This window comes from Galendromus occidentalis, unplaced genomic scaffold (assembly GCF_000255335.2).
Source record: "Galendromus occidentalis unplaced genomic scaffold, Mocc_1.1 scf7180000077485, whole genome shotgun sequence".
NCBI lineage: Eukaryota > Metazoa > Arthropoda > Arachnida > Mesostigmata > Phytoseiidae > Galendromus > Galendromus occidentalis.
In genome coordinates, this window is record NW_003805473.1 from 1555939 (window position 1) to 1580191 (window position 24253).

At 51.0% G+C, this 24253-nt stretch overlaps 4 protein-coding genes across 4 annotated transcripts in view; 3 read left to right on the forward strand and 1 right to left on the reverse strand.

The window, feature by feature from the left end:
• Positions 1-947: 947 nt before the first annotated feature.
• LOC100909170 (tryptophan 5-hydroxylase 1) lies at positions 948-3226 on the forward strand. Its single transcript, XM_029112180.1, has 9 exons — positions 948-1004; positions 1139-1330; positions 1458-1684; positions 1787-1983; positions 2092-2227; positions 2300-2408; positions 2510-2626; positions 2789-2919; positions 3004-3226. Exons 2-9 carry the CDS (start codon positions 1238-1240, stop codon positions 3224-3226), a joined length of 1233 nt encoding a protein of 410 aa, XP_028968013.1. The 5' UTR covers positions 948-1004; positions 1139-1237.
• Positions 3227-3712: 486 nt separating this feature from the next.
• On the forward strand, positions 3713-6809 carry LOC114828355 (uncharacterized). Its single transcript, XM_029112181.1, has 3 exons — positions 3713-4091; positions 4239-4735; positions 4849-6809. The coding sequence occupies exons 1-3, from the start codon at positions 3875-3877 to the stop codon at positions 6529-6531; spliced, it is 2397 nt and encodes a 798-aa protein (XP_028968014.1). The 5' UTR covers positions 3713-3874; the 3' UTR covers positions 6532-6809.
• A 22-nt stretch (positions 6810-6831) lies between these two features.
• Positions 6832-11508, reverse strand: LOC100897206 (tyrosine-protein kinase Fer). Its single transcript, XM_003745884.1, has 12 exons — positions 11293-11508; positions 11012-11185; positions 10681-10857; positions 10178-10302; positions 9729-10001; positions 9187-9361; positions 8291-8488; positions 8012-8188; positions 7681-7894; positions 7369-7604; positions 7059-7259; positions 6832-6933 (listed from the first exon to the last, which is right to left on the reverse strand). Exons 1-12 carry the CDS (start codon positions 11506-11508, stop codon positions 6832-6834), a joined length of 2268 nt encoding a protein of 755 aa, XP_003745932.1.
• A 12059-nt stretch (positions 11509-23567) lies between these two features.
• Positions 23568-24253, forward strand: part of LOC100897349 (protein turtle) — a 29082-nt gene continuing 28396 nt past the window's right edge. The window contains 1 exon segment of the mRNA XM_029112209.1: positions 23568-24008. Within this exon segment, the coding sequence (XP_028968042.1) occupies positions 23921-24008 (88 nt within the window). The 5' untranslated portion in view covers positions 23568-23920.

The following is a 24253-nucleotide window of genomic DNA, read 5'->3' on the forward strand; positions in this document are numbered from 1 at the left end:
GTGCCCGGATTACACCATTAGGAGTGTGGATAAAGGAAGTGGAGTTGAGATGCTGTCTTCGGGCAATTCGAACGCCGCCATCAGACGACGCTTCCAATTCCAGCGAAGAAGATGCTGTTCTACACCTGCCATGGCCTCGTTGGCGGATTTCCCAGACAGCTTCTTCGAAGAGATCAAGGTTCGTATTTCGACAGCTGGCGGACAATATTTTCCACCCGGATGCGTTCTGAGCGATGCGTGAGCAAGTTCTCAGACGGGTCTTTGCGAGAAGAGTATTACCCTGCTCGGAGGAACGGACGCCAGAAACGAGAGCTGCGGATTTATTTTGGTTCAGACAGCGATCAGAATGCCCGACAGCGCTGCTGCTGCTGCTGTTTTCGTCCGACATACGTCATTTGACTTGCAAATTCGTCCAGCCCTGTAAGCATGGTGAGAGGTTTGAATTTACAGAGTAAGATCATTATCCATGACTCGGACAAGGAGGAAGCGAGTTCGGAGGAAAGCAGCTCCCCGTCCAACGAAACCTCTAACGGTGGGTTGCTTGATCTTGATTCGACTCAGTACCTGATCCCATCCAGACGGAGACGCCACGCCAGTGTGCCTTCCACCAGGGTGGCCATGTGCGAGAACGGAGGAAAAATCCTGAGTTCGACCTGCCACGAGAGTGAAAGTACGGAAGGTATTGAGGATATTGTCCGACGTTGTGTCATTCACCAGGAGTCAACAAGCTTCCCGAAGTCAAGGAGTCACCCGAGTCCGTGGATGTGAAATGCTGTTCGTGCCCTGACGGAGCTCCGAGCGAGAACGACGATGAGCTCTGCAACGACGTTTTCTGTGATGAACGTATCCATCAGACCAAGCGAGTCGGTGCCGTCGACACCGCAGGTGAATCAGTGCTCTCAGATCGAGCTGTGAACTCCAATGGGAATCCATCGGCGAAAGCCGTCGTGTTCTCGCTCAGGAATCAGGTTGGAGGTCTCGTTCGGGCACTGCGAGTTTTCAAGGTTGGCTTCTTTCTACGACTTCGTTTACAAACCGCTCCCTCCCCCCTTCGACACCGCCGTTTGGCTGCCTGTCCGAAGGATATGAATGTGTGTGGAGGCTTCGTGACTCATCAACGTAAATCGTGAACTTCCAGGAGAAAAACGTTCATGTGCATCACATCGAATCAAGGAAAAGTAAGCGGAATCCTCAGCAGTACGAAATTTTCGTCTCAGTCGACTGCGACTCCGGCACGATGGGACAATTGGTGCACGGCTTGGAGCATGAAGTCGATTGTGTCGACCTGAAGCACTTCCATGAGAACGACTCTATTTTCGACAATGGCGGGGTGGGTACTGAATTCTCTTGGTTTCCTGTCCTCTGGAAAATGATTCCTCACCGTGGCCTCCAGAGGGTTGATCTCGATGGCGGGAATTCTGACGCATGGTTACCGCTGAACGACTTCTCGAACTCAGGAAACGCCCACATTGCTACCGACGGAGGATGATCCATCCGAAGAAGCCGGTCCAGAGCTATTCGAAGGAATGCCGTGGTTCCCGAGGCGAATCTCCGACCTGGATAAAACCGCTAACCGAGTCCTGATGTACGGGAGGGAGCTCGACGCAGAGCATCCTGGTTTCAAAGACCAGGTTTACCGCAAGAGGAGAATGTTCTACTGTGATCTGGCGATGAATTACAGGAGGTGAGATCCTCGGGAATTACATCCCTATGTGCCCATGGACGACCTCCGGATCCCCTTTCTCTTCAATGGAACACAACGGAGGCTTGCGGGATTTTTTTCTAGTGGCTTTCCGATACCGCGAGTGGACTATACGGAGGAGGAGAAAACTACCTGGAAGTGCATATTCCGCAAGCTGAGCTCTTTGTATGAAACTCACGCCTGCCATGAGTTCCTGGAAAACTTCAATTTGCTCCGCAAATATAAATGGTACAGAGAGGACGACATACCTCAACTCGAGGACGTCAGCAATTTCTTGAAAGGTGAGACGATATTCGGCAGCCGTCTGCGGAAATTCACCCTAGAGTCACAAAATTTTCGGGGTGATGATATTCCGCCGCTAAGAATCCCAAAATTCGCTCCCCCCTCAGACCGAACAGGTTTCACTCTACGCCCCGTGGCTGGGTATCTGTCTGCTCGAGATTTCCTCTCTGGCTTGGCATTCCGCGTTTTCCATTGCACTCAATATATCCGTCACAGCTCGGATCCTTTTTATACCCCTGAGCCGTGAGTATATCGCTGTTGAGTGGGCATGTCAATCAGCCCGATAGACTGCGACTAATTCGCTTCTATCCTCAGCGATTGCTGTCATGAGTTGCTAGGACATTGTCCCTTGTTAGCCGATGCCGCTTTCGCCCAGTTCTCCCAAGAGCTCGGCTTGGCCTCTTTGGGAGCTTCGGACGCCGAGGTGAGCTCCAGTCGAGGAATATATTGTAAGAAAAAAGGTCTTGGGTCAGTGAAGGCGTCCCAGCCTGAAGCTTGAACCGGAATTCGATTCGATCACGACAGGTGGATAAGCTGGCAACGTGCTATTTCTTCACCGTTGAATTCGGTCTCTGCCAGCAAAATGACGAAATGAAAGTCTACGGGGCTGGTCTCCTATCATCAGCATCTGAGCTCGAATACGTAAGCGTCGTCTCCGCACAGCTCATGAGAATCCGAAGTTCAGATTACTTGAGAATAACTTGGCTGAGAGGACGGGGTATACACCTGTACCTGCGGATGAATTTCCCGGCGACGAGCCCCCCTCCCCGATTCTTCTCCGATAATATCCCTTCCCTGCTGCAGGTTCTAACATCCGAAGCGAATATTCTACCTTTCGACCCGAACGTTACCTGTGAGGCTGAGCCTCAGATCACAACATTCCAGAAGATGTATTTCTACACAGACAGTTTCAACGAAGCCAAGCATCAGATGAGGTCGATCCAATTGACCGTCTTTCTCTCGATTTCAATCGGTACCTTGACCGCCGTAAATGCTTGAAAGTGACCGTCTCCTTCCAGAGAGTTCGCCAAGACGATTAAACGGCCCTTCGGACTCCGTTATAACCCGTATACTCAGAGTGTTGAGGTTCTTTCGAACACGCAGCGCATAGCCGGACTCGTCTCTGAACTGAAAGGAGACCTCTGTATCGTGACTAATGCGCTGAGCCGCCTCCGATCCGCTAAAAAGAGGAACAGACGCGGCTCCCACCTCCCCGAGAACGCCGAGAACACCTCGCAGTAAACGGATTCGCAAATTCATCCAAGCCATCAGTGTGTCACACTAGAGTTGAATGAAGGTCAATCGTCAAATCGACGAAATAAATCCGCCTCTATGTTGACTGATAACACAAGATTCCAAACGGACTGATCGAGGAACTAGGTACCACGCATCGTATGAGATCACGTCCGCGCATGAATCCGGGAGTTTGAGACAGGGAATCCCTCCTATGTCTCAAAATCTTCTTACCATCTCATCCGCCCGCTCTTCACTTGAGAGAAACGCGGCGCGTTGATTGAGCCAGTATTCTTATCGGGGTTTGCTAGCTATAGCTGGCTCCAGTATATCCGTGGGGTCCTCGCGAGATCCATTCCCGGTGGTTTTCAGCGACATGACGTAATCTCGCGAGGGGAAGGGGTCAGGATGAGGCTCCCTGCCTGCAAATCTGGCGCCATCGCTCTCAATGGCCCTCTCCCAAAAGAGGCAGAGGGAGAGGACCGCCATAACATTGGAAACCGCTGCGGTTCATGTGTTCGATCGAAAGCACGATTTTCCGGAATTTTTGTGGATGATTTACTTCCAAGTGTCGTGAAGAAGAAGTTCCTCCTTGGAGCTTGACTTGTGTCGCTCATAAAACTCATAGACACCAAATCTCTCTTACCGCGAGTCGAGATGGGGGGGAACAAGTCTCAGAAAAAAGACTTTCAAAAAGTGAAATTGAAGATCGGGCGCACCGTGAATCGTGGCGAGAATTTCACCGATACCAGTTTCAAGAGTAAAAAAATCGCCATCCGAGTCCAATTGAAAGCTGGGCCGAAGGACATCAAGGAGCAGTTCCAGTCTTCGGTGCACAAAATCAACAGCTCCAATACCGGTCTCATCGTGGACGGTGAGGGAATTCATATTCACTCATTCTCGACATGCGTCTTCCGTGGGACTTCACGTTCTACTCCAAGCTCGGAAATTAGCGAATTCGAGCCGACCATGAGAACTTTGCCATATGATTGCTCTCCAAGTAATTGGGTGTCGCTTCCAGGTCTCCAGACTTTGAATCGAATTGTGTCTCAGCTGACTTCCGACAAACGCCAGGCAGTGCTGAAACGTCTAGGCAACCTGACTTCCAACATCGAGATCCAGATCCGCATGGGAGCCGCGACCATCGTGAATAAAATTCTCGAGACTTTCTCCTCCGAGCAGCGAGGAGGTCTCGCAGACCAACTTGTCCTCGGCCTCCAGAGTTGTTTGACCAGTTTGGACTGGGCGGTCAAGGTCGACGGTCTGAACTATTTCGGTATGCTCTTCAGACACATACCCTTCGAGCTTTCGAAAAACTATTCTGTTTTGGAGAATATCATGGATCTCGTCTCCTCGACAAAAGAAGATCTCTCGGGTCGCAAGCTGAACATGGAGCTCAAGTGCAGCAGGAACCATATCAAGCTGTGGAGCGATGTTTGCGACTGCCTTTCGAAAACGATTCAGTTTTTGATGAGAACCTCGCACGGTGAAGGAAAATCGCGGAGGAAGACTTGCAAGGTGAGTAAAAGTTACGCTCTACTCCTCCTAATATTATCGAAGAAGAATCCTCCATCAATGGCTCTGGATCATTCCTTTGGGAAACCGAAATTCATCATATTTTCTCTGTGCAGGGTCTTGTGTCGGTTTATCCGCGGATTCGATGGGTTACGAACAGAGTCAGATCTACCGGACCCGCCATGCAGCTCAAGGGAAACGCGGTCGCGAATGAATTCCTACCGGTCCTCCTCGAGATGTGGTCGGGTGTCGAGAACTTCGAGGTCACATCAGGCAACGAACAAATCAAGCACGACGCCTTCGCGAAAGTGTCACTACTCTTGCTGACCGTCACGGAATGGGCTGATCTTTCTCAAGATACCGATTTCAAAGCACTCCCAGATCAAGCTTTGAATTTTTTCAAGAGCAGATTCCCCTTGGTGTTCGAAAACAACGCTTGCTCAACCGTGAATCTCCGGATCGCAAAATTCCTCATTACGATTCACGGGGGGAAGAATCTTGCCTTGAACAAAACTCTCTTTTTCGAGTTGAGAGGGAGCCCCATTCCGAGCGATACCAAACTGCTGCTGGATGTGGCCGCGCGAGCCATGAACGACACGCCACAAGTCCTGCAGTACGTGAACTCTCTGTTCTTCACGAAAAAGGCTCAACAACGGAGGCCGTTCTATAGTTTCTATCTGAAAGCCTGCGATGATATAGTTGGCGATTTCCATCTGAATCAGATGCTCCTGAAAATGCCGGCATTCATCTCTAAAATAATCCTTCAGTATCCCACGATGTGTTCCGACGAGGTTTCTCTCCTCGAGAGTCTCCATTCGCTCATGCTACCAGCGTATCTCGAAGGTATTGGATCGCTCTCTCTCTCAACTCTGGAACAAATTCTGCGTACAACCCACCAGCAAAGTCGTCTCGCGCTTCGGCTCGTCCTTGATCAAGATAAATTGCGAGGGGACCACCTGAAAATAATCTTGGACTTCTGGAACGAAGGGAACTTGACCCCCGACGATATGCTTTTCGTCGTCGGACACCTATTCTGGAAGCTCGACGAGGCGTGGGCGAACCTCCTCCGGGAGCCTGACAATAATATCGCCGCCGCTATCCACATTCAACTCGTGAATCTGATCTCGGAGTTCTGCATGAGTGTCTATCTGGACCTCGACGAGAACCAGCGACCGCGCTCCGCGGGCGTTCACATTCTACAGCCCAAGATGCAATATTTCCAGATGCTCCACAAAACCAGTCTCCAGCTGAAAAGCGTAAATAGACCGCTGCATTTGATGTATGTTTCTATGCGACACATGCTCCTCGTGAATGACAAGGTACGACAACGTATTATCGACCTGCTCTGGGCTGTTCTGCAGGCGTGGGAGGACTGCGGGAACACCGTTGGGATGACCACCGTAACATTGATCAATGTTCTCGTATTGATACGAGAACTGGAAGTGTTAGGGGAAGACATCATCGACTCGCTCGACAAGCTGATCAACCAGCTCATGGTCGCGCACTTCCTCGTAAACTCCACCGATCGAGATGTTCTGGCTGCGTGCATTGATTACTATCGAGTTTACGGGACATCTTCGTTCATGCAGGATTTGGATGAAGCAATGAAAGCGAACTCCGAAGACTGTGATGACCAGCTCCAGGCGGCTTTTGGGAAGAGCGCGAAAGTACTCCGAGATTTGAAACTTCTCACAATCGATGAGCTTCACCAGGATCACATCGAAGACGCTGTGAGACTGGTCGAGGAAGAAGTCATGGAGGAGGATGCTAACTCAACAGATTTTTTGAGTCTGGCTTAAGAAGCCGATGATTTCATCGTTTACTGAGATGGATCGGTACAGTCTCTACCGAGTAGTACCGTTGGGGAGGAGGAGCCCCCCTCTCTCGGTGCCAGCCCGCTCAGTGTTGGAATCCCAACTGATGTTTCTATTCGATTTGTATAGAAGAAGGAAGCAAACGATTCCTCGTGTAGAATTCCCAAAACATGTACAGGCATCGTTGAGTCTGTTCGCGTCAGCGATCAACATTGATGTTAAGAATAAATACCCGACTTTGGTTGTGTTATCCCGGCGTAGATAAACTATGTTTTGGTTTTTAATTCATAAATGCTTGAATACATTCAACAAGAGTTTATGGATCTCGTCGAAGTGTGGTCGTCGTTCCGGAGTGTATTCCCAACATCTCAATGTGAGTTGATATACCTGAAGTCGGGACAGAGAGCAATGATCAGATCGATGTTTGATTTTCGCTCAATCACATAGCATCGGTTTGAGGCGACGGGACGAGCGATCATGAGCGACCGACATCGCTCGTGGTTCGAACTTACTGGAGATGGTATTCGTTCGGGCGCGGGAAGCCTGTACCCTTGATCAATTTTCTCCCGAGCTTTCGTATTCGATAAGCCCGCGTATGGTGCTTGGCCGAGCGAGAAAATCTCCCAAATGAGCACGCCGAAACTCCACACGTCGCACATTGAAGTATACTTCCCGTAGTGGAGAGCCTCCGGAGCTGTCCATTTAATTGGTATCTGAAGAATCGAGGAGTTTTTAATCTTCCGGAATCGAATCTGCCGGTCAGTCATGATTGGTATGATTATCGAGTGTCAAAACGGAAAAAAATCATGGACTGCCGTTTACCTGCTTCATCCCGTCCGACACTACGTATTCCTGTTCTTCTCGACTCATGCCGAAATCTGAGATCTTGACTTCGTCATTAAGTCCGACGAGACAATTCCTCGCGGCGAGATCTCTGTGTATGCATCCTTTTGATTCGAGGTATGCCATACCGGCGGCGCAGTCCAAACACATACTGACGAGGGTCCGCGTAGGCAGTCGCTGACCGTCCCGTCGCAGGTAGTTCAGCAATGAACCTCCTGCGGATAGAACTTCGATGAATTCCTGATCCGATATCGATTCTCTGACCCTTGCAAGCCGGATCACTCTGCTGACCTGGGACGAGTTCCATCACGATCATTATCGGTTGTTTTTGTACACAAATGCCGACTAGGCGGACAATATTCGGATGATCGTATTGTTTCAAAATGCGACCTTCGCTCAGAAACTTCTTCTTCTGCTCCTCTGGGAGATTGACTCGGCACGTTTTGACCGCGACGTTCATTCTCTTTGGATGCAATATCGCCCGATATACATCTCCGAAGTTACCCTGCGGATAAGGGAATATTCTGTTGGGAAGGAATTCAAGATCCGAGCTCAACATTCGAAACACAAACGGGCTGTAGACTGTAGACACGGATTCTCGACGCAGGTTCGCTGGACTCACTCGGCCAATTTTCTCGATGAGTTGGACGTCATCATTATTCAGCTCCCATCTCTCCCTGAATATTGGATTATACAAAATGGCCCCGGATTTGATTGTGACGGGCAGCTCTGAATGATGTTGGTAGACTATGAGTTCCTGTATGGTATCGAACGCCGATCCCTCGAAGCGAAACTTGTGCTGCAACCAAACACGAGGGGTTCGGCTCCATGATTCAATCCGCATCAAGTGAACGACTCGATAGATTGGCGATAAAGGGCGACAAAGAAATCCTTTCCGTACCTCGGGAGTCTGTTGGATGATGAAGTGTTTGTGTCCATTCCACTTGACCGACAAGACAATCTGTCTTTCTTCATTGCGGGTTGTCTCTCGCACGAGATAGTCTCCCTCGTTGACGAGGAGCCGCACAACTTCCTCTCGCGGCAGAACCCCATGAAACCACTCCTCGTCTTGGAGAGCGATATTAGGATTCACAGTCATCTGGGGAGAATGTTTTCAAATTCCGATAATTCCATCGAGCCCCATTCGGGGTTTCTATGCGGATGTTATTCGATGCGAGGGCCATGACGAGAGCCATGACCATAATGCGACGTGGACGAAATTTTTTCCGATCAACATCCGGAGCCAGAATCATCACGACTCCGGCTCCGCTGTGTCATTCATGAAGTACGATCTATTCCCCTAATCAGCATAAATGAGAGCCAAAATGGATGGATACCTTGTAACTGCTAGTTAAATCCTCCGCGTCGGTGTCGTTAGGGGAGATTGGACTAGAGCGATTATTGATTCCTAAAATTCGAATCTCCTTCTGTGCCTGGGGGTTATTTTGACGTGCTGTTAGACCGGTAGACACAAATGGCGGCAATAATACCCTCCGCGCGTTAATAAATCATATGTAGCTGCTCTCGAAGGATGTCCAAGAATACGGAGTCTGCGGTCATACGGAAGACCTCAAAGTCTTCGTATAACTCGTCCCTAGGTCTCACTAACGATAAGTTGTCTTTGTCCGGACTCGGAAAACTGTCGAGCTGATGTTCGGAGAATTTCTCTCGGAGCCGAAATTAAGCGTGAGGACATACCTCCTTTTTCTGGAACGGTCGACTGAATCTCTCCACGATTCCGCGGGCCGAAAATCGTCCTGGGGACAGGTTGAGGGATTCCTGTGATGTCGAGGAAACGGCGGAGGGACTGGGGGCCTCCGCGATGTTCAAAGCTCGCGGAGCATTGTTCGGATCCACTTCGGATAGAGCCCCCACGAGAAGGGCGAGCTGATAGGAAAGACGATCGTAAAGGCATTTCATCTCGTCTCGGTCCCGCTTCACATGGTCAACCGCCCGTCGCTTCGCGAGCTCGCTGCAATCGGAAAGGCAGAGTGAAAAAAAGCGGAAAAATACGAATTCCGAATATTAACGGTCCCTTGAATCTGTGACACTAATCTGTGGCAGTGTTCTATACGCACTAATTTGTTTCGGTGCCATGAGATGAATAGTCGGGAATCGAGTTTCTCTGATTCTCGATCTGTCGGAGTAGGTTCTCTTTTTCCTGAACCTCGTCGCGCGCCGTCACCATCCGCTTCTCGATTTCGGAAACTCTATAAAAGGGAGAAAGATTCAGGACGATCCGAACGCGACATTGATAAGTGTTCCCTCAGCGCTGCTTTGTGACCCTCTCCCATCGGATTTCGCGTTTGTTCGGATGCGAGGAATGAGTTCGAGATTACCTGTTGCGCACGTCATGAATGGTGAGATCATCGACCGCTATTCGGTCGGGACGCAGGGTTCCTTCGTACTTTCCCAACTGAGTGTTTTGCAACGGTGAAGGAATCGCGAAATCCATCCATTGTGGGGGATTCGAGCGGTGCTCATCCAAGAACGCTTTGTACTCCTTATCGGGATCAATGATTGATAACGCGTAGCTGAGTTTGCCGTGCGTTGCTTGGAATCCCTCTGCGCAGAAATCTATTCGCTCGACAACTTCCCGCATAACTCCCTGCCTGGAACCGATTTTGGGTTGAAGGTTTTCATCAGACGGTGTTCGATTCGATGAGACATTCAAGAGCACTTTTGGGAATATTCGCGTACGAATATTTGCTCATCTCCGAGATTTTAGAGTACTCGATGCTTGTCTCAGAACGTTGTTCTTAAAATCAGCAGCGCTCAATAATCTTACCAGGTCTCGAGCGCTTCTCGGAGTGCCGATTCCTGACACTCCAGTAGATCCGGTAACAAGATGGTCCGCAAATGTTTCTCATACTGCATCGCTTCGTTCAGCATTAATACATATTCGTTGTGCACCTGCAACCCGATGGCTTCTGCTGTGAATTTTAGCGGAGGCGGCACTCAGCGTTGGTCTCGCGAATTACGTTGTGTGAAGGTCGGACCTCGAGCCTCAAAGGTCAACGTCGGGCGAGGAATTATCTAGAGGCATTCCAACTTCCTGAATTTCGAATGATAAGTATTCGACCAAACGAGAATTACGCGACGGCAGCCAACTCGAATCGGATTCCGCGCGGGAAATCATGGGAATTGGAGTAGACACTCGCTGAACGATAACACCTCGCATTCATAGGAACAAATATTACTCCCCGTAGGGGGATAAAAGCGGATCGCTGCGGTGGGTCCTCGGAGTCGATATGCGTTGCGATCGAAAATTCTCCTGCGGGTTCCACTGACCTGATGAAGCCTCCTGGAGTTCTTGAAGAAACGGTCCTTGAGGTCATCCAACTTGCGAGGTTTCGCGGCTGCTGACTCGTTTTTAGATAGAGCTTCTTCATACTTGACTCGAGACTCGTTGGCTGCCTCGACACACCTCTCGTACTCGGCTTTGATTCGGAATACGTCTTCTCGGAGCTGCAACGAATCCATGATCAATGATGACGTCATACTACCGGGTGGACCCCGGTTCCGAGTCACCTCGACCGTATTGTTCAGACTTGACTAAATGATGCACCATGCGTATAGGTCCCGGACAACTCCAAGCAAATATCAATTCGCAGACGTTTACCCTCGTCAGCTCATCGTGTATCCGATGGTGTTCCTCCGTGTAGACTTTCCGAAGGGCTTTTTTCTCGAGTATCAAATTTGTGATGCTTTCGAGTGTGTTTGTTGCGAGGAAATCTGCGTTCTGTCTTACTACCCTACCGATGGTCTCTGTGGTTTCTACGACGGTATCCCATGCCTGTGAAGTCGATTCGAAAGAGAGTTTGAATGGTTTTAGTTCCGCAAGCTCCACGTTGATCCTCAGAAGAATATAAGACACGCTCAGCAGAGTTTCCTGTATCGCACTTGTTTGATCAAACTCCCTCGAAGTTCCTCTGTGCTGCTCTCGAGTCTTCCCGCCTGTGCGAACATCGAGGTCATGGCGAGGGAGTACTCTCGATCGGCTTTGACTTTGATTTGGACACATCGTCTAATATGCTCTAAGAGCTCGATTTCGGCGTCCTGTACGTTGAGCAGCGCATCGTGGCTTTGGAACCCTTGCAAGTCGTTCGCAAAGCCCATCGCTAGGCTCCTGGAAGAAAATTGAAACGAAATCAGGTCGGCTGTCCGTCAGTCCCTTCCTGAAAACAGATGGCGGCGTTTGTTTTGAATCTCCATCGATTAGGCCAATGATAACTCTCCCGGCCTCCTGATCCACGAGAGAAGTCGAGAGGAGCTCCATGGCCATGGATTCGCGGTCCGGTAATCTCATCTCATAGATTCTATCCCCGAATATCAACTCCGGCCGTAGATGATTTCTTCTCGGTTCCGAATAGCAGAACCCTTCACTTTCCACACTGTCGGTGTTCGCAACGGTACAATAACCCGGACATTCGACCGTGAGAAGCATGTCTGAATATGGACCTTGATATTTACAGAAAAAAACCCGCGAAGACAGACGAGAATCCAAACACACAAAAGCCGAAGAAGACTCGGTCCGCTCCGTACTCCACGGGTGGCTGATTCTGGGTTAGCTACGGAACAGCGAAGCGTGCACAGTCGACTCGCCGAAAGGCACTGATTGTTACAGAGACATGACTTCACCGACGCTCCCTATTCTCAGGCGCACGCTCACTCCCCACTCGGAGCCCCCTCTGCCCGCTGAATTTTCCCTTGCGGGCCGAATCTCAGAGTGTCTGCAGACCGGATTATTTAGCGGGGATTCTCCGTTTGACGACGATGACACCGGCGTCGTCCCCTCCTCAGCTGACGAGGTATCTAAGGCACGATTCGGCGGGGGTTCCCTTTCGTGGAATCCCAAGGACCGAGAGAAGCCCGGAAGCTTGGATTCCATCGGATTCGCGTCGAGTTTCCTCGAGCTCGGATAATTCGGAGGAGGAGTCCCTCTCGACGGGGCCGATCTGCTTTTCGGCTTCCGAGCTCGATTCAGGGCGCGATGCATAGATGATTAGCCATGTGGCCACGGTGCTATCAGCGTGGGCCAGCGGAACCACTCATGGGACTCGAGCTGCTCACGAGCAGGCTGCCCGAGCGGACCTCTAATCGCACGGGCAGCCTGCACCGTATGCACCTTATCCTGCTCCCATCTACTTTCGCATGCAATTACAGAATGCATGCACGGAACGCCGGCACTAGGGTGCGTGCTTGCTCCTAGCGTGTTCGGTTCGTTTCAATCTCGCCGTTCGTCCGTTCCGCCGCTCTATCGGTCGTTCTTCCGTTTGTCCATTCTTCCACGTACCCATCTATCCGTTTATCCACTTTACGGTGTTCGAGCTAGTCATTTGGTGCTTGATCAGAGTTCAGCACTTTATCCAGTGATCCGCGCTGGTCTTCAGTATTAATAGCCGGTGGCAAGACAAGTGCGGAAGGCTTTCGCGGGAAAAGCAGATTAAACAACTTGTGCTCATGAGACGAATGTTCTAAACGGACTAAGAGGTCAATCAGGCTTTTTCCCCGCTTTGACCCAGCTCGACGCGCGGAGAGATCACAATCGGTTTTTCGGATTTGTGATTTTAATAAAACCAGAGTAAACCCCGAACGCTTCGGCACTCAGCCGGGCGTGAAGTCAAACTATGGACGATATGGGTCCAACGACCACGACGACGCGTACGTGATATTCGATAGCACAAAGAACACTGGTAGAAACGGTCAGGTAACGGAAGGCTCGCATGGTGCCCGTATAGCCCACTTCCTGGATCGAGGCGGACCTCACTCAAGATCTCCGTTGAGCCGATGTCTCCAGCTGATTTGTGTTTGTTTTTTGGCTATTCGATTCCGGCATCGATATATATTCTTGAGGAATTTCCCTCGGTTTCCCTACACGGCTACAAATCTGATTTTCGCATTATATCATAAGACGCGGATAATGCGGCGGAAAGCAGAGATGATGCTCCGTGTTCTTCTAGAAGCGACGCCGAAGAGAGGAGAGACGCGCGCTTTTGAACTATCACGTTTTACACGGTCGAGTTGCTTCTGTCGAGACGCTCCGGATCGGCTGCGGCTAAGCTAAATTTCTGAAACGTTCCCGAACCAGCAGGAACGGCCGTCCGGAGAGAAGAAACAGCGCTCTTTTTTTCGGTATTGCTTGTAATGCGGGAAAGACCTCTTCGAAAAAAAACCTCGCTGCTCCCTGACGTTTTGAGCCCTCGGGGGCGTCGCTGACCCGCCAGATATAAATAGAAATGCCGGAGCGTTTCAGAGTCTTCAAGCTCCGGGTCTGCTTGTTCCGAATTCCATGCGTTAAATTCTGGAACTTCCGAATTATTACCGTCTCAGAATTCTCGATGAGAACTCGGAATGAGGGAGGCAATGTGGGAACAATCAATTCGAGTTCCTCCCTCCGAACATCGCTGCTCGCGGGGTGGCCGGCCGAGCCCCAGAGCAATTTTCGTCAGAAGAAGTTTTGTAACTCGGGTCCTTGGTGCCGTCGCATCGCTGCTTCCAATACGACCGCTTCTATTGAAGTTGTAGTCGGTGCCAGTTGTCACGCAGATATGATGAATCGAAGTCGAATGATTGTGAACGAATGAGGAAAAAATACCGAGGGACCCATGCCGCAACGGAATCCGTTCTTGTTAGCGCTTTCGTCACCGCTGCCGCGGGATGAAGAGGCGAAGACTGGATCGCTTCGCGGATCGATCGGGAAGAAATCCAATAAAGAATCTCATCGCTGATCACATCACGACCACTCCTAGTATGTGGATCAGGAGCAGCTCTGCTTCATTTTAGATAATAATTTTCGACACGACAAAATTCGTAATTTGACCATGATATCTGAGCATGTCCGGTGTCTGTGTTCGTTGACAGGTCAGACCGGTGATGGGAAGCGGAATCAAGTGAGAAATAAAGGGCGCTCTGCTAAACTCCACAGAATCAACGCCGGTCAAATAACAATCAGAAGAGCGATGCACAGTGATGGAGAAAACAGCGCTACACAGGGACGAATGAAGAACGGGAAAAACGAGGAATGACCCGGAGCAGCTGGAAAAGCGCTACCGTTGTGGCTGCGGGAGCCGCTCTTGACAATAGAGTCGAGTGGAAGCAAAAGAAATGGAAGCGTCGGCGGGGAATTTTTGTCAAGAATACGACTTGTCGCTCAGCTTGACTTTTTTTTCCCTAAAAGCTCACCGAGAAACCAGGCGGGCATCGCTAATTGTCGCTAAGAACACGGAAAGCGAAGGAAACAAGGGTTGCTAAGATGGTTTGCCGTTCCAATCTTTTTCGTGTTTCACGCCGCGTCTATTTCCCCAAAACTTACGATGTCACCACCATCGGTCGTCCATAGCGTCAACCGCTGGCTGCCTGCTTGGTATTTCTTCCAGAAGAGGAAGGAGAGGAAGAAAACGCTTCGGCAGTCAGACTCTCGTAGGTCAGCGGCTTACAGCTGACAAAAAGCTGACAAGTGCTTTTTGAGTCCATCTTGTTTAGACGTGATGCCTGCTGCTGTTGGCTAGTTAAGCTGGCTTGCGATGCTACCAGGATGGCAATGGAAATATTTGAACCTGAACGAATTCTTCTCTTGCTCATCACTTGGCGACAGGGCGGTTCTCGGGAAATCGTTATGCCGAGAGAAAGAAACAAATAGAAAGAAAAAATCACTTGACAACCGACTACACAACAAGCCATCGAGTCATCTACCGCCCAGCTGAAGCCGTCCGCAGCCGTTAACAAAGCGAAGCCCAAGGCGTGTTTCTAAATTACTCCGCGGAGAAGATCAGATAGTCTAGTTGGGACCTGAATGGCCAAGTGTGCGATACCGTTCTCCGTCCGAGAGTTTGGCCATCCCGAAACTGTGCGAATTTAGATGGCGGCACGAAAACGTTCATCTGCAGGACGATCGAAGAGCTGGGTGAAATTCGTCGAATGTGTCAACACGGTATTTTTAGTTCGTATTCTTTTGTTCTTCGAACGAGAGAGCGAGGGGCGTATTCACAAACTCTCGGCTTGTGTGTGTGATTCCCAATTAGCCGGTCCCGAAAATTCGTTTGGACATGGATTCGTCATCACTATGGCAAGGTTTCGAGACCCGTCACGAATCGCCGCGATGGGTCGACTGTGTCGCGCCGCGTGAAGTTCGTGAACGACTTCTAATCGTTCGTTATTTTCTTCCGAAGAACACGTACGTCGAAATCCTTGTTTCCGGTCGCACTGATCAAGTTCTCGATGCTGCTCACAAATACTATCCTCTCCAGTACGCCTTCGGGTCTGATATTACCATTACTATTATTAATACTGTCAAGAGGTCGATTGTGACGCGGCCACGCATCGTCGCCAGGAAACGGGACAACACGGCCGAGCGACCGGCCCGCTAACTGTCGTCATCGCTGAAGATCACGTTGTCCGATAGACCAAGTGAATTTGTCTTGTTGTAGTGGGAAGGATTTGTTTGCCAGCGGCGGGCGAGAGTCATGAAGCGTTAGAATCGAATAGCACCTTGCGGCTTTTCCGATAAAAAGGGCTCCGACACTAACGGACGTAAGGCTTACTTAGAGAAATAGGCCTTCAATTTTTTTTTCGGCAAGTCCGCTCGCATGGCTCCATGCGCTTTACGCTCGCGCTGAAATCATGAGCATTGAATGGAGCAAGAGAACGAAAAATTGGTTTCGAGACTGGTGATGCTCACTTCCCTGAGACTACTCATTGTCCGTGGTGGAGCTTGGAGCACCAATGAATGATAATTTGTCAGAATGAGCTCGAATCGGTCGGATCCGTAGCGAAAATCATCATCTTCCCCCGAACGATCTGATCGGATCGATATATCCGATGAACTCTCTCGATGAATTTCGTTTACACCCCGGAGTGGCGCTGGAAGCGGGGATATCCGCGCGGCAGGACAGTCGCCATCCCCCGATTGCGCTTTGAACGATTTATTCATGGAGATATTCAATCCTGCGCTCCTTCATCAACGTAATTTATGGGTCGGTAGCCGTTTAGCTGGTCTGGCTCGACGGGTTCACCAATCATTTCATGAGGCGGTGGAGAACACCCTGTTTGGACTAGATAATTAGGAGTGACAGTATCGTCGTGCGCAAAGAACCCTTGCGGGGAATCGCGATCGGATGGCGGCCGCCACCGCGAACATTATCGCGACGAGCTCAATCTATCATCTGTCAGCTCAGGTTTTTTCCTCTATCGACAAACTTGTAATCCTGGGTGAAGTTCATGCTATTCTTTAGAGTAGCTAAAGCGGTCTCACGGTAAGATGTGGCGCCGGGGTCTCGCAGAACCCGTCCATTTGCTCCTCGTCGCCGTTAGAGAAAGTAGAATATTCGTTTAATTTCCGGAACTTGCGGAACTAGGTTGAATATTTTATCAATTCATGCAAAATACCGAACGATGGAAAAAAAAAGATACAAGTAAACGATGACCGAGGAAAGCGACCGCTAGACCACGCCGTTGATAGCCAGACGCTCGGACGGAATGCACGCATAAGTTAACAGGCAGATGGACGCGGAATGGGTTTGTCGCATCCACCCGACTGCTTCGATTCAATACGACATTGCGGTGCGTTTTTTTCCTCCTTCAGCGCGTTCATTCGAAAACGGATTCCATGTAAGATGGAAGAGTTGGCGGAATTGGTCGTCAATAAAAACAGTAACGCCGCTCTCACGCGACTAATCGAAACCCCCTTCCTCGGTACCAAAAACGTCAACTCGTTGTGATGAGCCGCAGCAGATGAGAGGTTGAACCGCTTCGAGGATGAAAATAATTACGCTATTCGCACCCAGGTAATCCGCAGCACCACAACAAATTAGTCCGAAAAGAGACAAGTTATGCATATAATCGCGGGGCTGCCCATCAAACTCGGCTTCAGGCTAAGTTCAGCCCTCGGCTGACCGTACGAAAGCGATGGATATACTGGAGCTAGCGCAACAGGCTCGGCGATTTTCTCGTACCATTCATGCGTGGAGAAGTAAACATTGAGCCTCTTCTGGACAAGTGGGTAAACTTTCCGAAGCTGGAGAAACCCTTCAGTTTCCGGCCGGCAGACCACGGTTCGATTCGAGGTAGAGTCGGCGGTGGAAAAAGCGATCGAAAGCAATCCAAGACAGATGTAGCTCGAACCACTAAATGCTCTCCCACCGGCGGTGATGATGATGGTGGTGCAATATCTCGGCTGCAACTGTGTATAAAAACAGAACCCCGACACAAAGGTTCACCGGACCGAGTACCTTGCGATCTTCGCCCTGTCGCTAATTTAGACGCGTCGTCAACAAAGCGCGATCGGCTCGGGTTTCGGAGCGATCAATGATTTCCCCGTATCTAATTCGATAGATAGCTATTGTAGATCTCGAGATAATGAGCTTGCGGAGGAACTTTTTGCTCTTGATGACACGAAGCAATTAATCGGAAACGAGATAAAACTCGGCATCCAGATCGAGTCATTCCACAAGTACAATTTATGGAAGTAATAATTGATAATTGAAAGAGAAAACCGCTGGCATCGCGTGCCTGTTAAAAAAATCATCAACCTAAGAGCTCTCTGGCTCCCCGGGGGTGACGAAGCTATTCTGCTCGAGAGCGACATTTTCCGAGCAGTCCAGGATTGTCACGAGAAACATCCGATTTTTTCGCCGAATATCGGATCACGGCGAAGCGGCTATTTGTGAACAGCTATTTGTGGTGTTTTTCGCAATCGCGCGACCGAGATCATCCCCGAGGGCCTCCTCGGAAAACCAGCAGGTGCTCTCACAGAGTAATCACTTCGGTCAGATGATTGAGAATTAGATTCGCAATGTCTACGTAATCCTATCGGAGAAGTTTTGCACAAGATGGCCCCATGGAATTAACTCAGACCGAGGGATCGACACAAAAAGTGACACCAGGCAGCGTTCCGTCACAACGCTCCAGAGCGAAATTAGATACAACAGCCTTTCGAGTGAGAGACTTCTTGGCACTGTCGGGCACCCTACGAGTGCCCCTGGTGCTGTCTTTGTGTGTTCACCATTCGACCAGGCCCTCGACTCGCTCAGTCAGTAGACCAAACGTACGATTGTCCTTCAGACGCGACACATTGATGGCTCCTCAGTCCGACCCAATAATGAAGTGCGAGTCGAGTTCTCTCCAGACTTTTTCTTTAGAACAGAGCCCTTCTTTGAGTACAAATCCGAATCGAGAACTCGATCGCACGAATAATTCACTGCTTTCTCCCCACAGAGCCGCGGAGAGCAGCTCCAATCCACGGGCAGTCAGGACACGAGCTCCGAATTCCTGAATATCTCGCCTTACTTGGTTTTTGGGTACTTCCCGTCATTCACTCGCATCTCCTGAATTCTCATCGGCTCCGTAAAATTTGCACTGCTCGATATCTAGCCGAACGCCGTTCCCGACGAAACCTAATCGTCCGCATCCCGGGGAAACCGCGGGTGGAAACTGCTCCTTGCAGAGACACTTCACTCGCTCAGATTATCCAGTCAGTTCACTTGTTGAGTGATGAGCAGATGGGACACTCACTCTCGTTTTGTGTAGGGTTTTTCCCGCATTTTTGTTTGCGTTGCCGAAGGATGAGGATTGTCCTGCCGAGAACTTAGCAGAGCGGGTCCCTGTCACTAGCCGCTTTCCGCTCAGGCTCTGACTCCGACCCGCGTGTTTGTCCCAGCGGACCGGGCGAGAAAGGGCGGCTTGGCTCCACGTGATGAAAGAAGGCGCGCGGAAAGGATCTGAGCCACGAAAACGATAACAGCACTTCTGCAGAGTCGCGTACGGAAGAAGCGCGGAAGATGGGCCCACACAGGCCCCTCAAGATATGTTTTCCGTTATGCTCGACTTTAGCATTTGCGCGTCGGTATCTAGGTACTCCGCTCCTTCCACTCCTTAATTACCGCCTGGCTCGTCCCTCGAGAGAATCTGGCGCATTATTCTAGCAATTGAGAACTCCCCTTATCCAAGCGCGTGCCATATGCATGAAATCTGTTCTCGACATTCGAGGAAAAGAACCTGTCGGGAGCGCTCCACGAGCCACTCGTCATTGATCCGGCCATCCCCTCGGAGGACACCAAGACTCGTCGGGTGGGTGATCCTCGGAATGGCGGGGAAGATGCTCCCCGACTCCCGAGCTAATCGAAGCGCGACCCGAAAAACTTATCGACCCTCGAAGCACGATAATTACTAATTACCAAAGAAGAGCCCCGCATCAAAATAGGCTTGATGACGATTCAGCGTAAAACAGAATGCTATGTGGGGAGAACCAAGCCCGTCCGCGTTTTTTTTCGCACACCGTCCCGCCCTCCTCCGATGTTTCCTGCAATCTTCATTACCGGATCATTATCGATGCCAGTGCTGCGCCTCGGTACCGGAGCGGAGTCTTTTTCCCGGGCTCCAGATCCGAAACTCGGAGATCTCACTCCTCAATGAATGAGCCGGGGGATAGACTCCACTGGGAATCGATTGGTCACCGACGAGTTATCAGACGCTTCCGTTTTCGCGAACGCAACTTCATAGAGCGTCTCCCTCCCCGATTTCTTCCCTGAGCTGCTCAGGTCTGACTTGTGATCGTGCTCCCGTCAACTCCTGCCCCTCGTCAGGCCCATCATATCAGGTGTGAGTAGGTTCATGGATAAATCATTTGAATTTTCCTCGAAGGGACGCTTCGTGCCGAAGAAAGCATAAAAATTCAACCGATTCGCTGCGACCACTGCATGTATCCACTCGATCGTGGTTTCTCTCCTTCCCCACGCCTTGGCGTACCCCGACCGGGCAGGATTCGGATGAGTTCGCGTCGGCCTCGATTCATGGACCTTTCGCCACCCTGGGATCCGGTGGCATGTAGCAGACGAACCGGCATAAAAATTGATGCCAACCGGTGCGCAAATAGACGCTCCCCCCCCCGGGATCTAGGATGAAGTAATTATCCCATCAGATTGCCCCAGCCGCGGGGTTCTCGACGGAATATCGAGTTCACGTCCGATGAACCGCGCGGCCAGTCACTCGGTTGTTGCCATTGAAGAGAGTACCAACCTTCGTTCGGTTGACGAGTTGCGTCATCCAGGCCGAGTATTCACGTGAAATTGGTTTTCGTCCGCCTTCGTCTGCGCCGAATCGGAAGATGCGACTTGCCACCGCTTACACAATGTTGAAGTATGTCCGAACACGCAACAAGGACCCTGCGCGGCTTGTTGCATAGTACAAGACGTCTGACAGACATCTGGCTTGCTCGAGGGCTCGACTTCGCTCCACATTTGAATTCGAGCGTTCCACATGACATAGACGAGCTCCTCTAGGAATTCACCTCCTCTCTGAATATTGCTCCATGGTATCCATCTTCATATCGCGAATTTCAGCCAGAAGCATGACATTCTCCCTCGCATAATATTCAAATTCGGCTCCAGATCGAATGTCGGAATTTTGAGAGAGTCGGCTCGCCCTTCGATCGGATCTGATCTATTAACTCAATGACCAAGATCACCGAGGATGAATTCGGTAGCTCACCTGTGTCGCCTAAGATGATGATGATGCCGTTATATCTCAAGTGTTAAGCTTCATCTGAACTCCATCGAGGACCGAGCTTCCACGAGAAACACCTACGTGGTGGACTTCTTCTCAACAAAGAGATCCAACGAAAAGTACTCAAGTCAATGAGTTTTCGAACACTGTGCTTCGAGCAGACATTCATTCACAGCTAGCGACGTTCCCGGCTGCCAAAAGCCTTGTTGCTGTCCGCTCTCTGTCGGCATCAGCGGCTAAGGCGGCTGCGGGCGGCGACTTGGCCCACTGCAAGCCCGAGACTCTAGTCAGGCCAGCCGAGTGCCTGCGTGTGTGCGTGTTTCCAGGCCTATGGGCCGCCAATGATACCTGAGCAGCCGCAGAGGCAGCGACAGCAGCTTCGAATCTGCTTCAAAGCGGCTCACAGGCTCATGCTCTGTGCGCCTACCAAAGCGAGGCCATGTATTGGCCTCTATTTGTCAAGCTAACCTATTTTCTTGAGAATGCTCCTGGACACGAGAGCGATCGAATGAAAAACGTGACGTCGCAAATGAAGGCGAACTCGCACAATTCCCTCAAGTCGTCCCTTGGGAAGAATCGCGGAATCCATTCGAATATCCCTCGGTCATCCGAATTCTGGCCGCCGCTCCGACAAACGGAGCTCCCGGCTAAGCGATGGCCTTCCGACAAGCCGGGTACGCCCGTTTGGATTCTCTAGTACGGCCCATGTAGAGCCGGATCGAAATTTTCATTAGCGGAAAATCAATCCCAGAGACTTTTTCGCCGGGGGTCGACCCGCTGCGTAATACGCAACTTAGGTCGAGGATGTGTTTGTCACATCCCGTAATGGCCTGGATCAGCTGCTTGTGAACAGGGAGTACCGGAAAGCTCTTTCCGGATAACCTCCGTGAAATTCGATATTCGAATGAGGTTCAGGCGTCAGAGTCGGCCGCTCGTCACTTCTACGAACAGAAAAGCCTGTCGGCCCACTTTCGAGTCTCTTGGAAAGCTAGGGTTACGAGGGCGTACGTGGGTTGCGCCGTGAGTGCCTCGCATGGAAATTCGCCGCAAATAGAGGGAACAACAAGAGAGCGACTATCGACAGGCTGAATAAACTCATATGTATATCCCACCGATGCTTCGAGCTCTACCTCGGCGATTTCGGTTTTTTACTCCGCCCTCACGGGGTCAGAGTCTCGTCTCGACGGACCCCGGGCGACTCCCGAAACGTACCGATGACCGTAAGGAAACCAGTGAAAAAAGTTTTCCTCTCACGGTTTCTCACCCGGGGAGATTCACACGAGGCCTTTCCCCCACAGACGACTTGAACGAGCCTGGTGACATGTTTGTGGTATTCTCTCCGAGCGAGACCAAGTCCTCGAGTCCAGAAGCGCGCCGTTCCCAATTCATCCGATGAACTCATGATGGTCAAAAAACCCCGACCGTCGAAGCGGGGTCTCGCCCAGGAGTGAATTAGCCATCCGTCCTGAGAGGATTCACTCGCAGCTCGTGGGTTACGGATGTTCAGTTTCCATTAATTTAGCTCCTTCAGAGGGATCGCGCCTCCCCAACACCCTTTTCCGTTCGACGGCCGCCTTTTCGGATGTTCCCAACACCCGCGAGAGGAGTTCATGATTTCTCGCGGCGAGACTCATCTCCGGGGAGATAAGGTCCGTTCGAGTTTTTCCCTTCCGTCGCCGTCCTTCCCCCCAAGCAGCTGTCCAGACAAATCAAATCAGTGTAACTCAGAATACTGTGATGAAGGGGAAAACCAGATGCATCGGGGAAAGTTGAGCGTGTCCCTGTTTCCTCGGATGATAATCCACCGAGGGGCATTAGAAGTTCGTGACAGCGGCGGACTTAATAAAACACCGCTCGGAGACGATCATCTTGTTCCGAGACGCAGCCCTCCTTTCCATTATCGGAGAACTTGTCCATCAATCAAAGCGAAATTTAATTTGAAAGAAAAAAGATTCCGAGGCCTGGGAAAGAGAATCGGTGTGTCCCGAGATGCTCCGAGTCGATCCAAAGCAGATCTTTGCCACGAGGAAGGTATGGTAGTGAATATTTTTTCTTCTCCTTGAGCGCCGTATTCAAGCACGGAAGAGTGAGAGTATGCTCTGACTCCTTTTTTAGTTTCGAGAAGCGTGCCCAACATCTCTCAGTTCTCGCCGCGAGCCCGATCGTCCGCACTCGGCCGCGGTTGCTTCCACAAGCAGCAGCACGATCCGGATCGTTTATTAGATTACCCAACAACTGATCCAACCCGAGCATGGGAGCCTGTGCACGCACATATCGTGATCCCTCTACTTGCGGTGGAGTCCGCGCCGCTCGCGGTAAAACAGTGGGGAACTCCCGGTCGGAGACCTGAGTCATTCGGGCAAAACAGCCGACGACCGACCAACGGACGATCCCACCTACCTGCCGATGGGCGACCCATTCGACGACGAGAACGCCGACCAGTGTGTCGCAAAAAGAGTCGGCCGCCATTCGAGCAGTCCGTTCGTTCGTTCGTTTACCCTCCGCGCCACCCCACCCCACCTCACCCCAGGTCGGAGCGAGCGGCCTCTCACTCCTCACTCCTGGGGGAGAGAGAGGGAGAGAGCGGGCCCTTTCCGACACAGTCCCGGATGCGCATGCGTCATGGTCCATTCTCCTTGTAGAGAGGAGAACCCACAGTCGGATTGTTCGTTGTCCAGCAACGCGAGCAAGACAGACTTCCGATCATCAGGTCGAGCGAGGAAAAGATCTGCGTGATACTGAAAACCGAAACGGTCAAGCGTAACGTGCGTCCGATGAATACGTGGTCGCAAGTGCTGAGCTGATAGAAGTGATGAGCTGAAGTCGGAGTGTGTGAGTGTGTGTGCGCGGTTCGCCGCCGCAGCTCGGGATCGCGTCAATGAATCGGAGTGTGGTGTTGTCCCCTTATTGAAGATACGTACTGCTCGGATTCGGGGCAGTCGAATCGAAGTTCATCGACAATGCCCCCGGCGCCGTCCGGAGGAGAATTCCAACAAACAGCCAAGGGCCCTTGTTGCAGAAGTGAGGAGTGATGCGGACTCTCAACGACTGTTTGGTCCCGATAGGACCAACCGTGTTGTACATCGTTCTCGTGTCAGCACTCGTCTGCTCGGCTGATGGTGAGTTTCGCTCCCGAACCACTCATAGGTGTCCTTGCAGCGCGAATATCGGCCAGGCGGTCTGTCTCGTCGGCTGCGTCGATCCCGAACCGAGAGAGCTCCAGGGACTCGGACGCGAGGACGCGAGGAGACCGAACGCGGGAACAGGCGGAGTCGACGGGCTTTCTCAATGTGCTTTTCGAGTTTATTGACCGATCGTGGAGTCTATTTCCGCGTTATGAGGTACGCTCTTCCGGCTGCCGGCT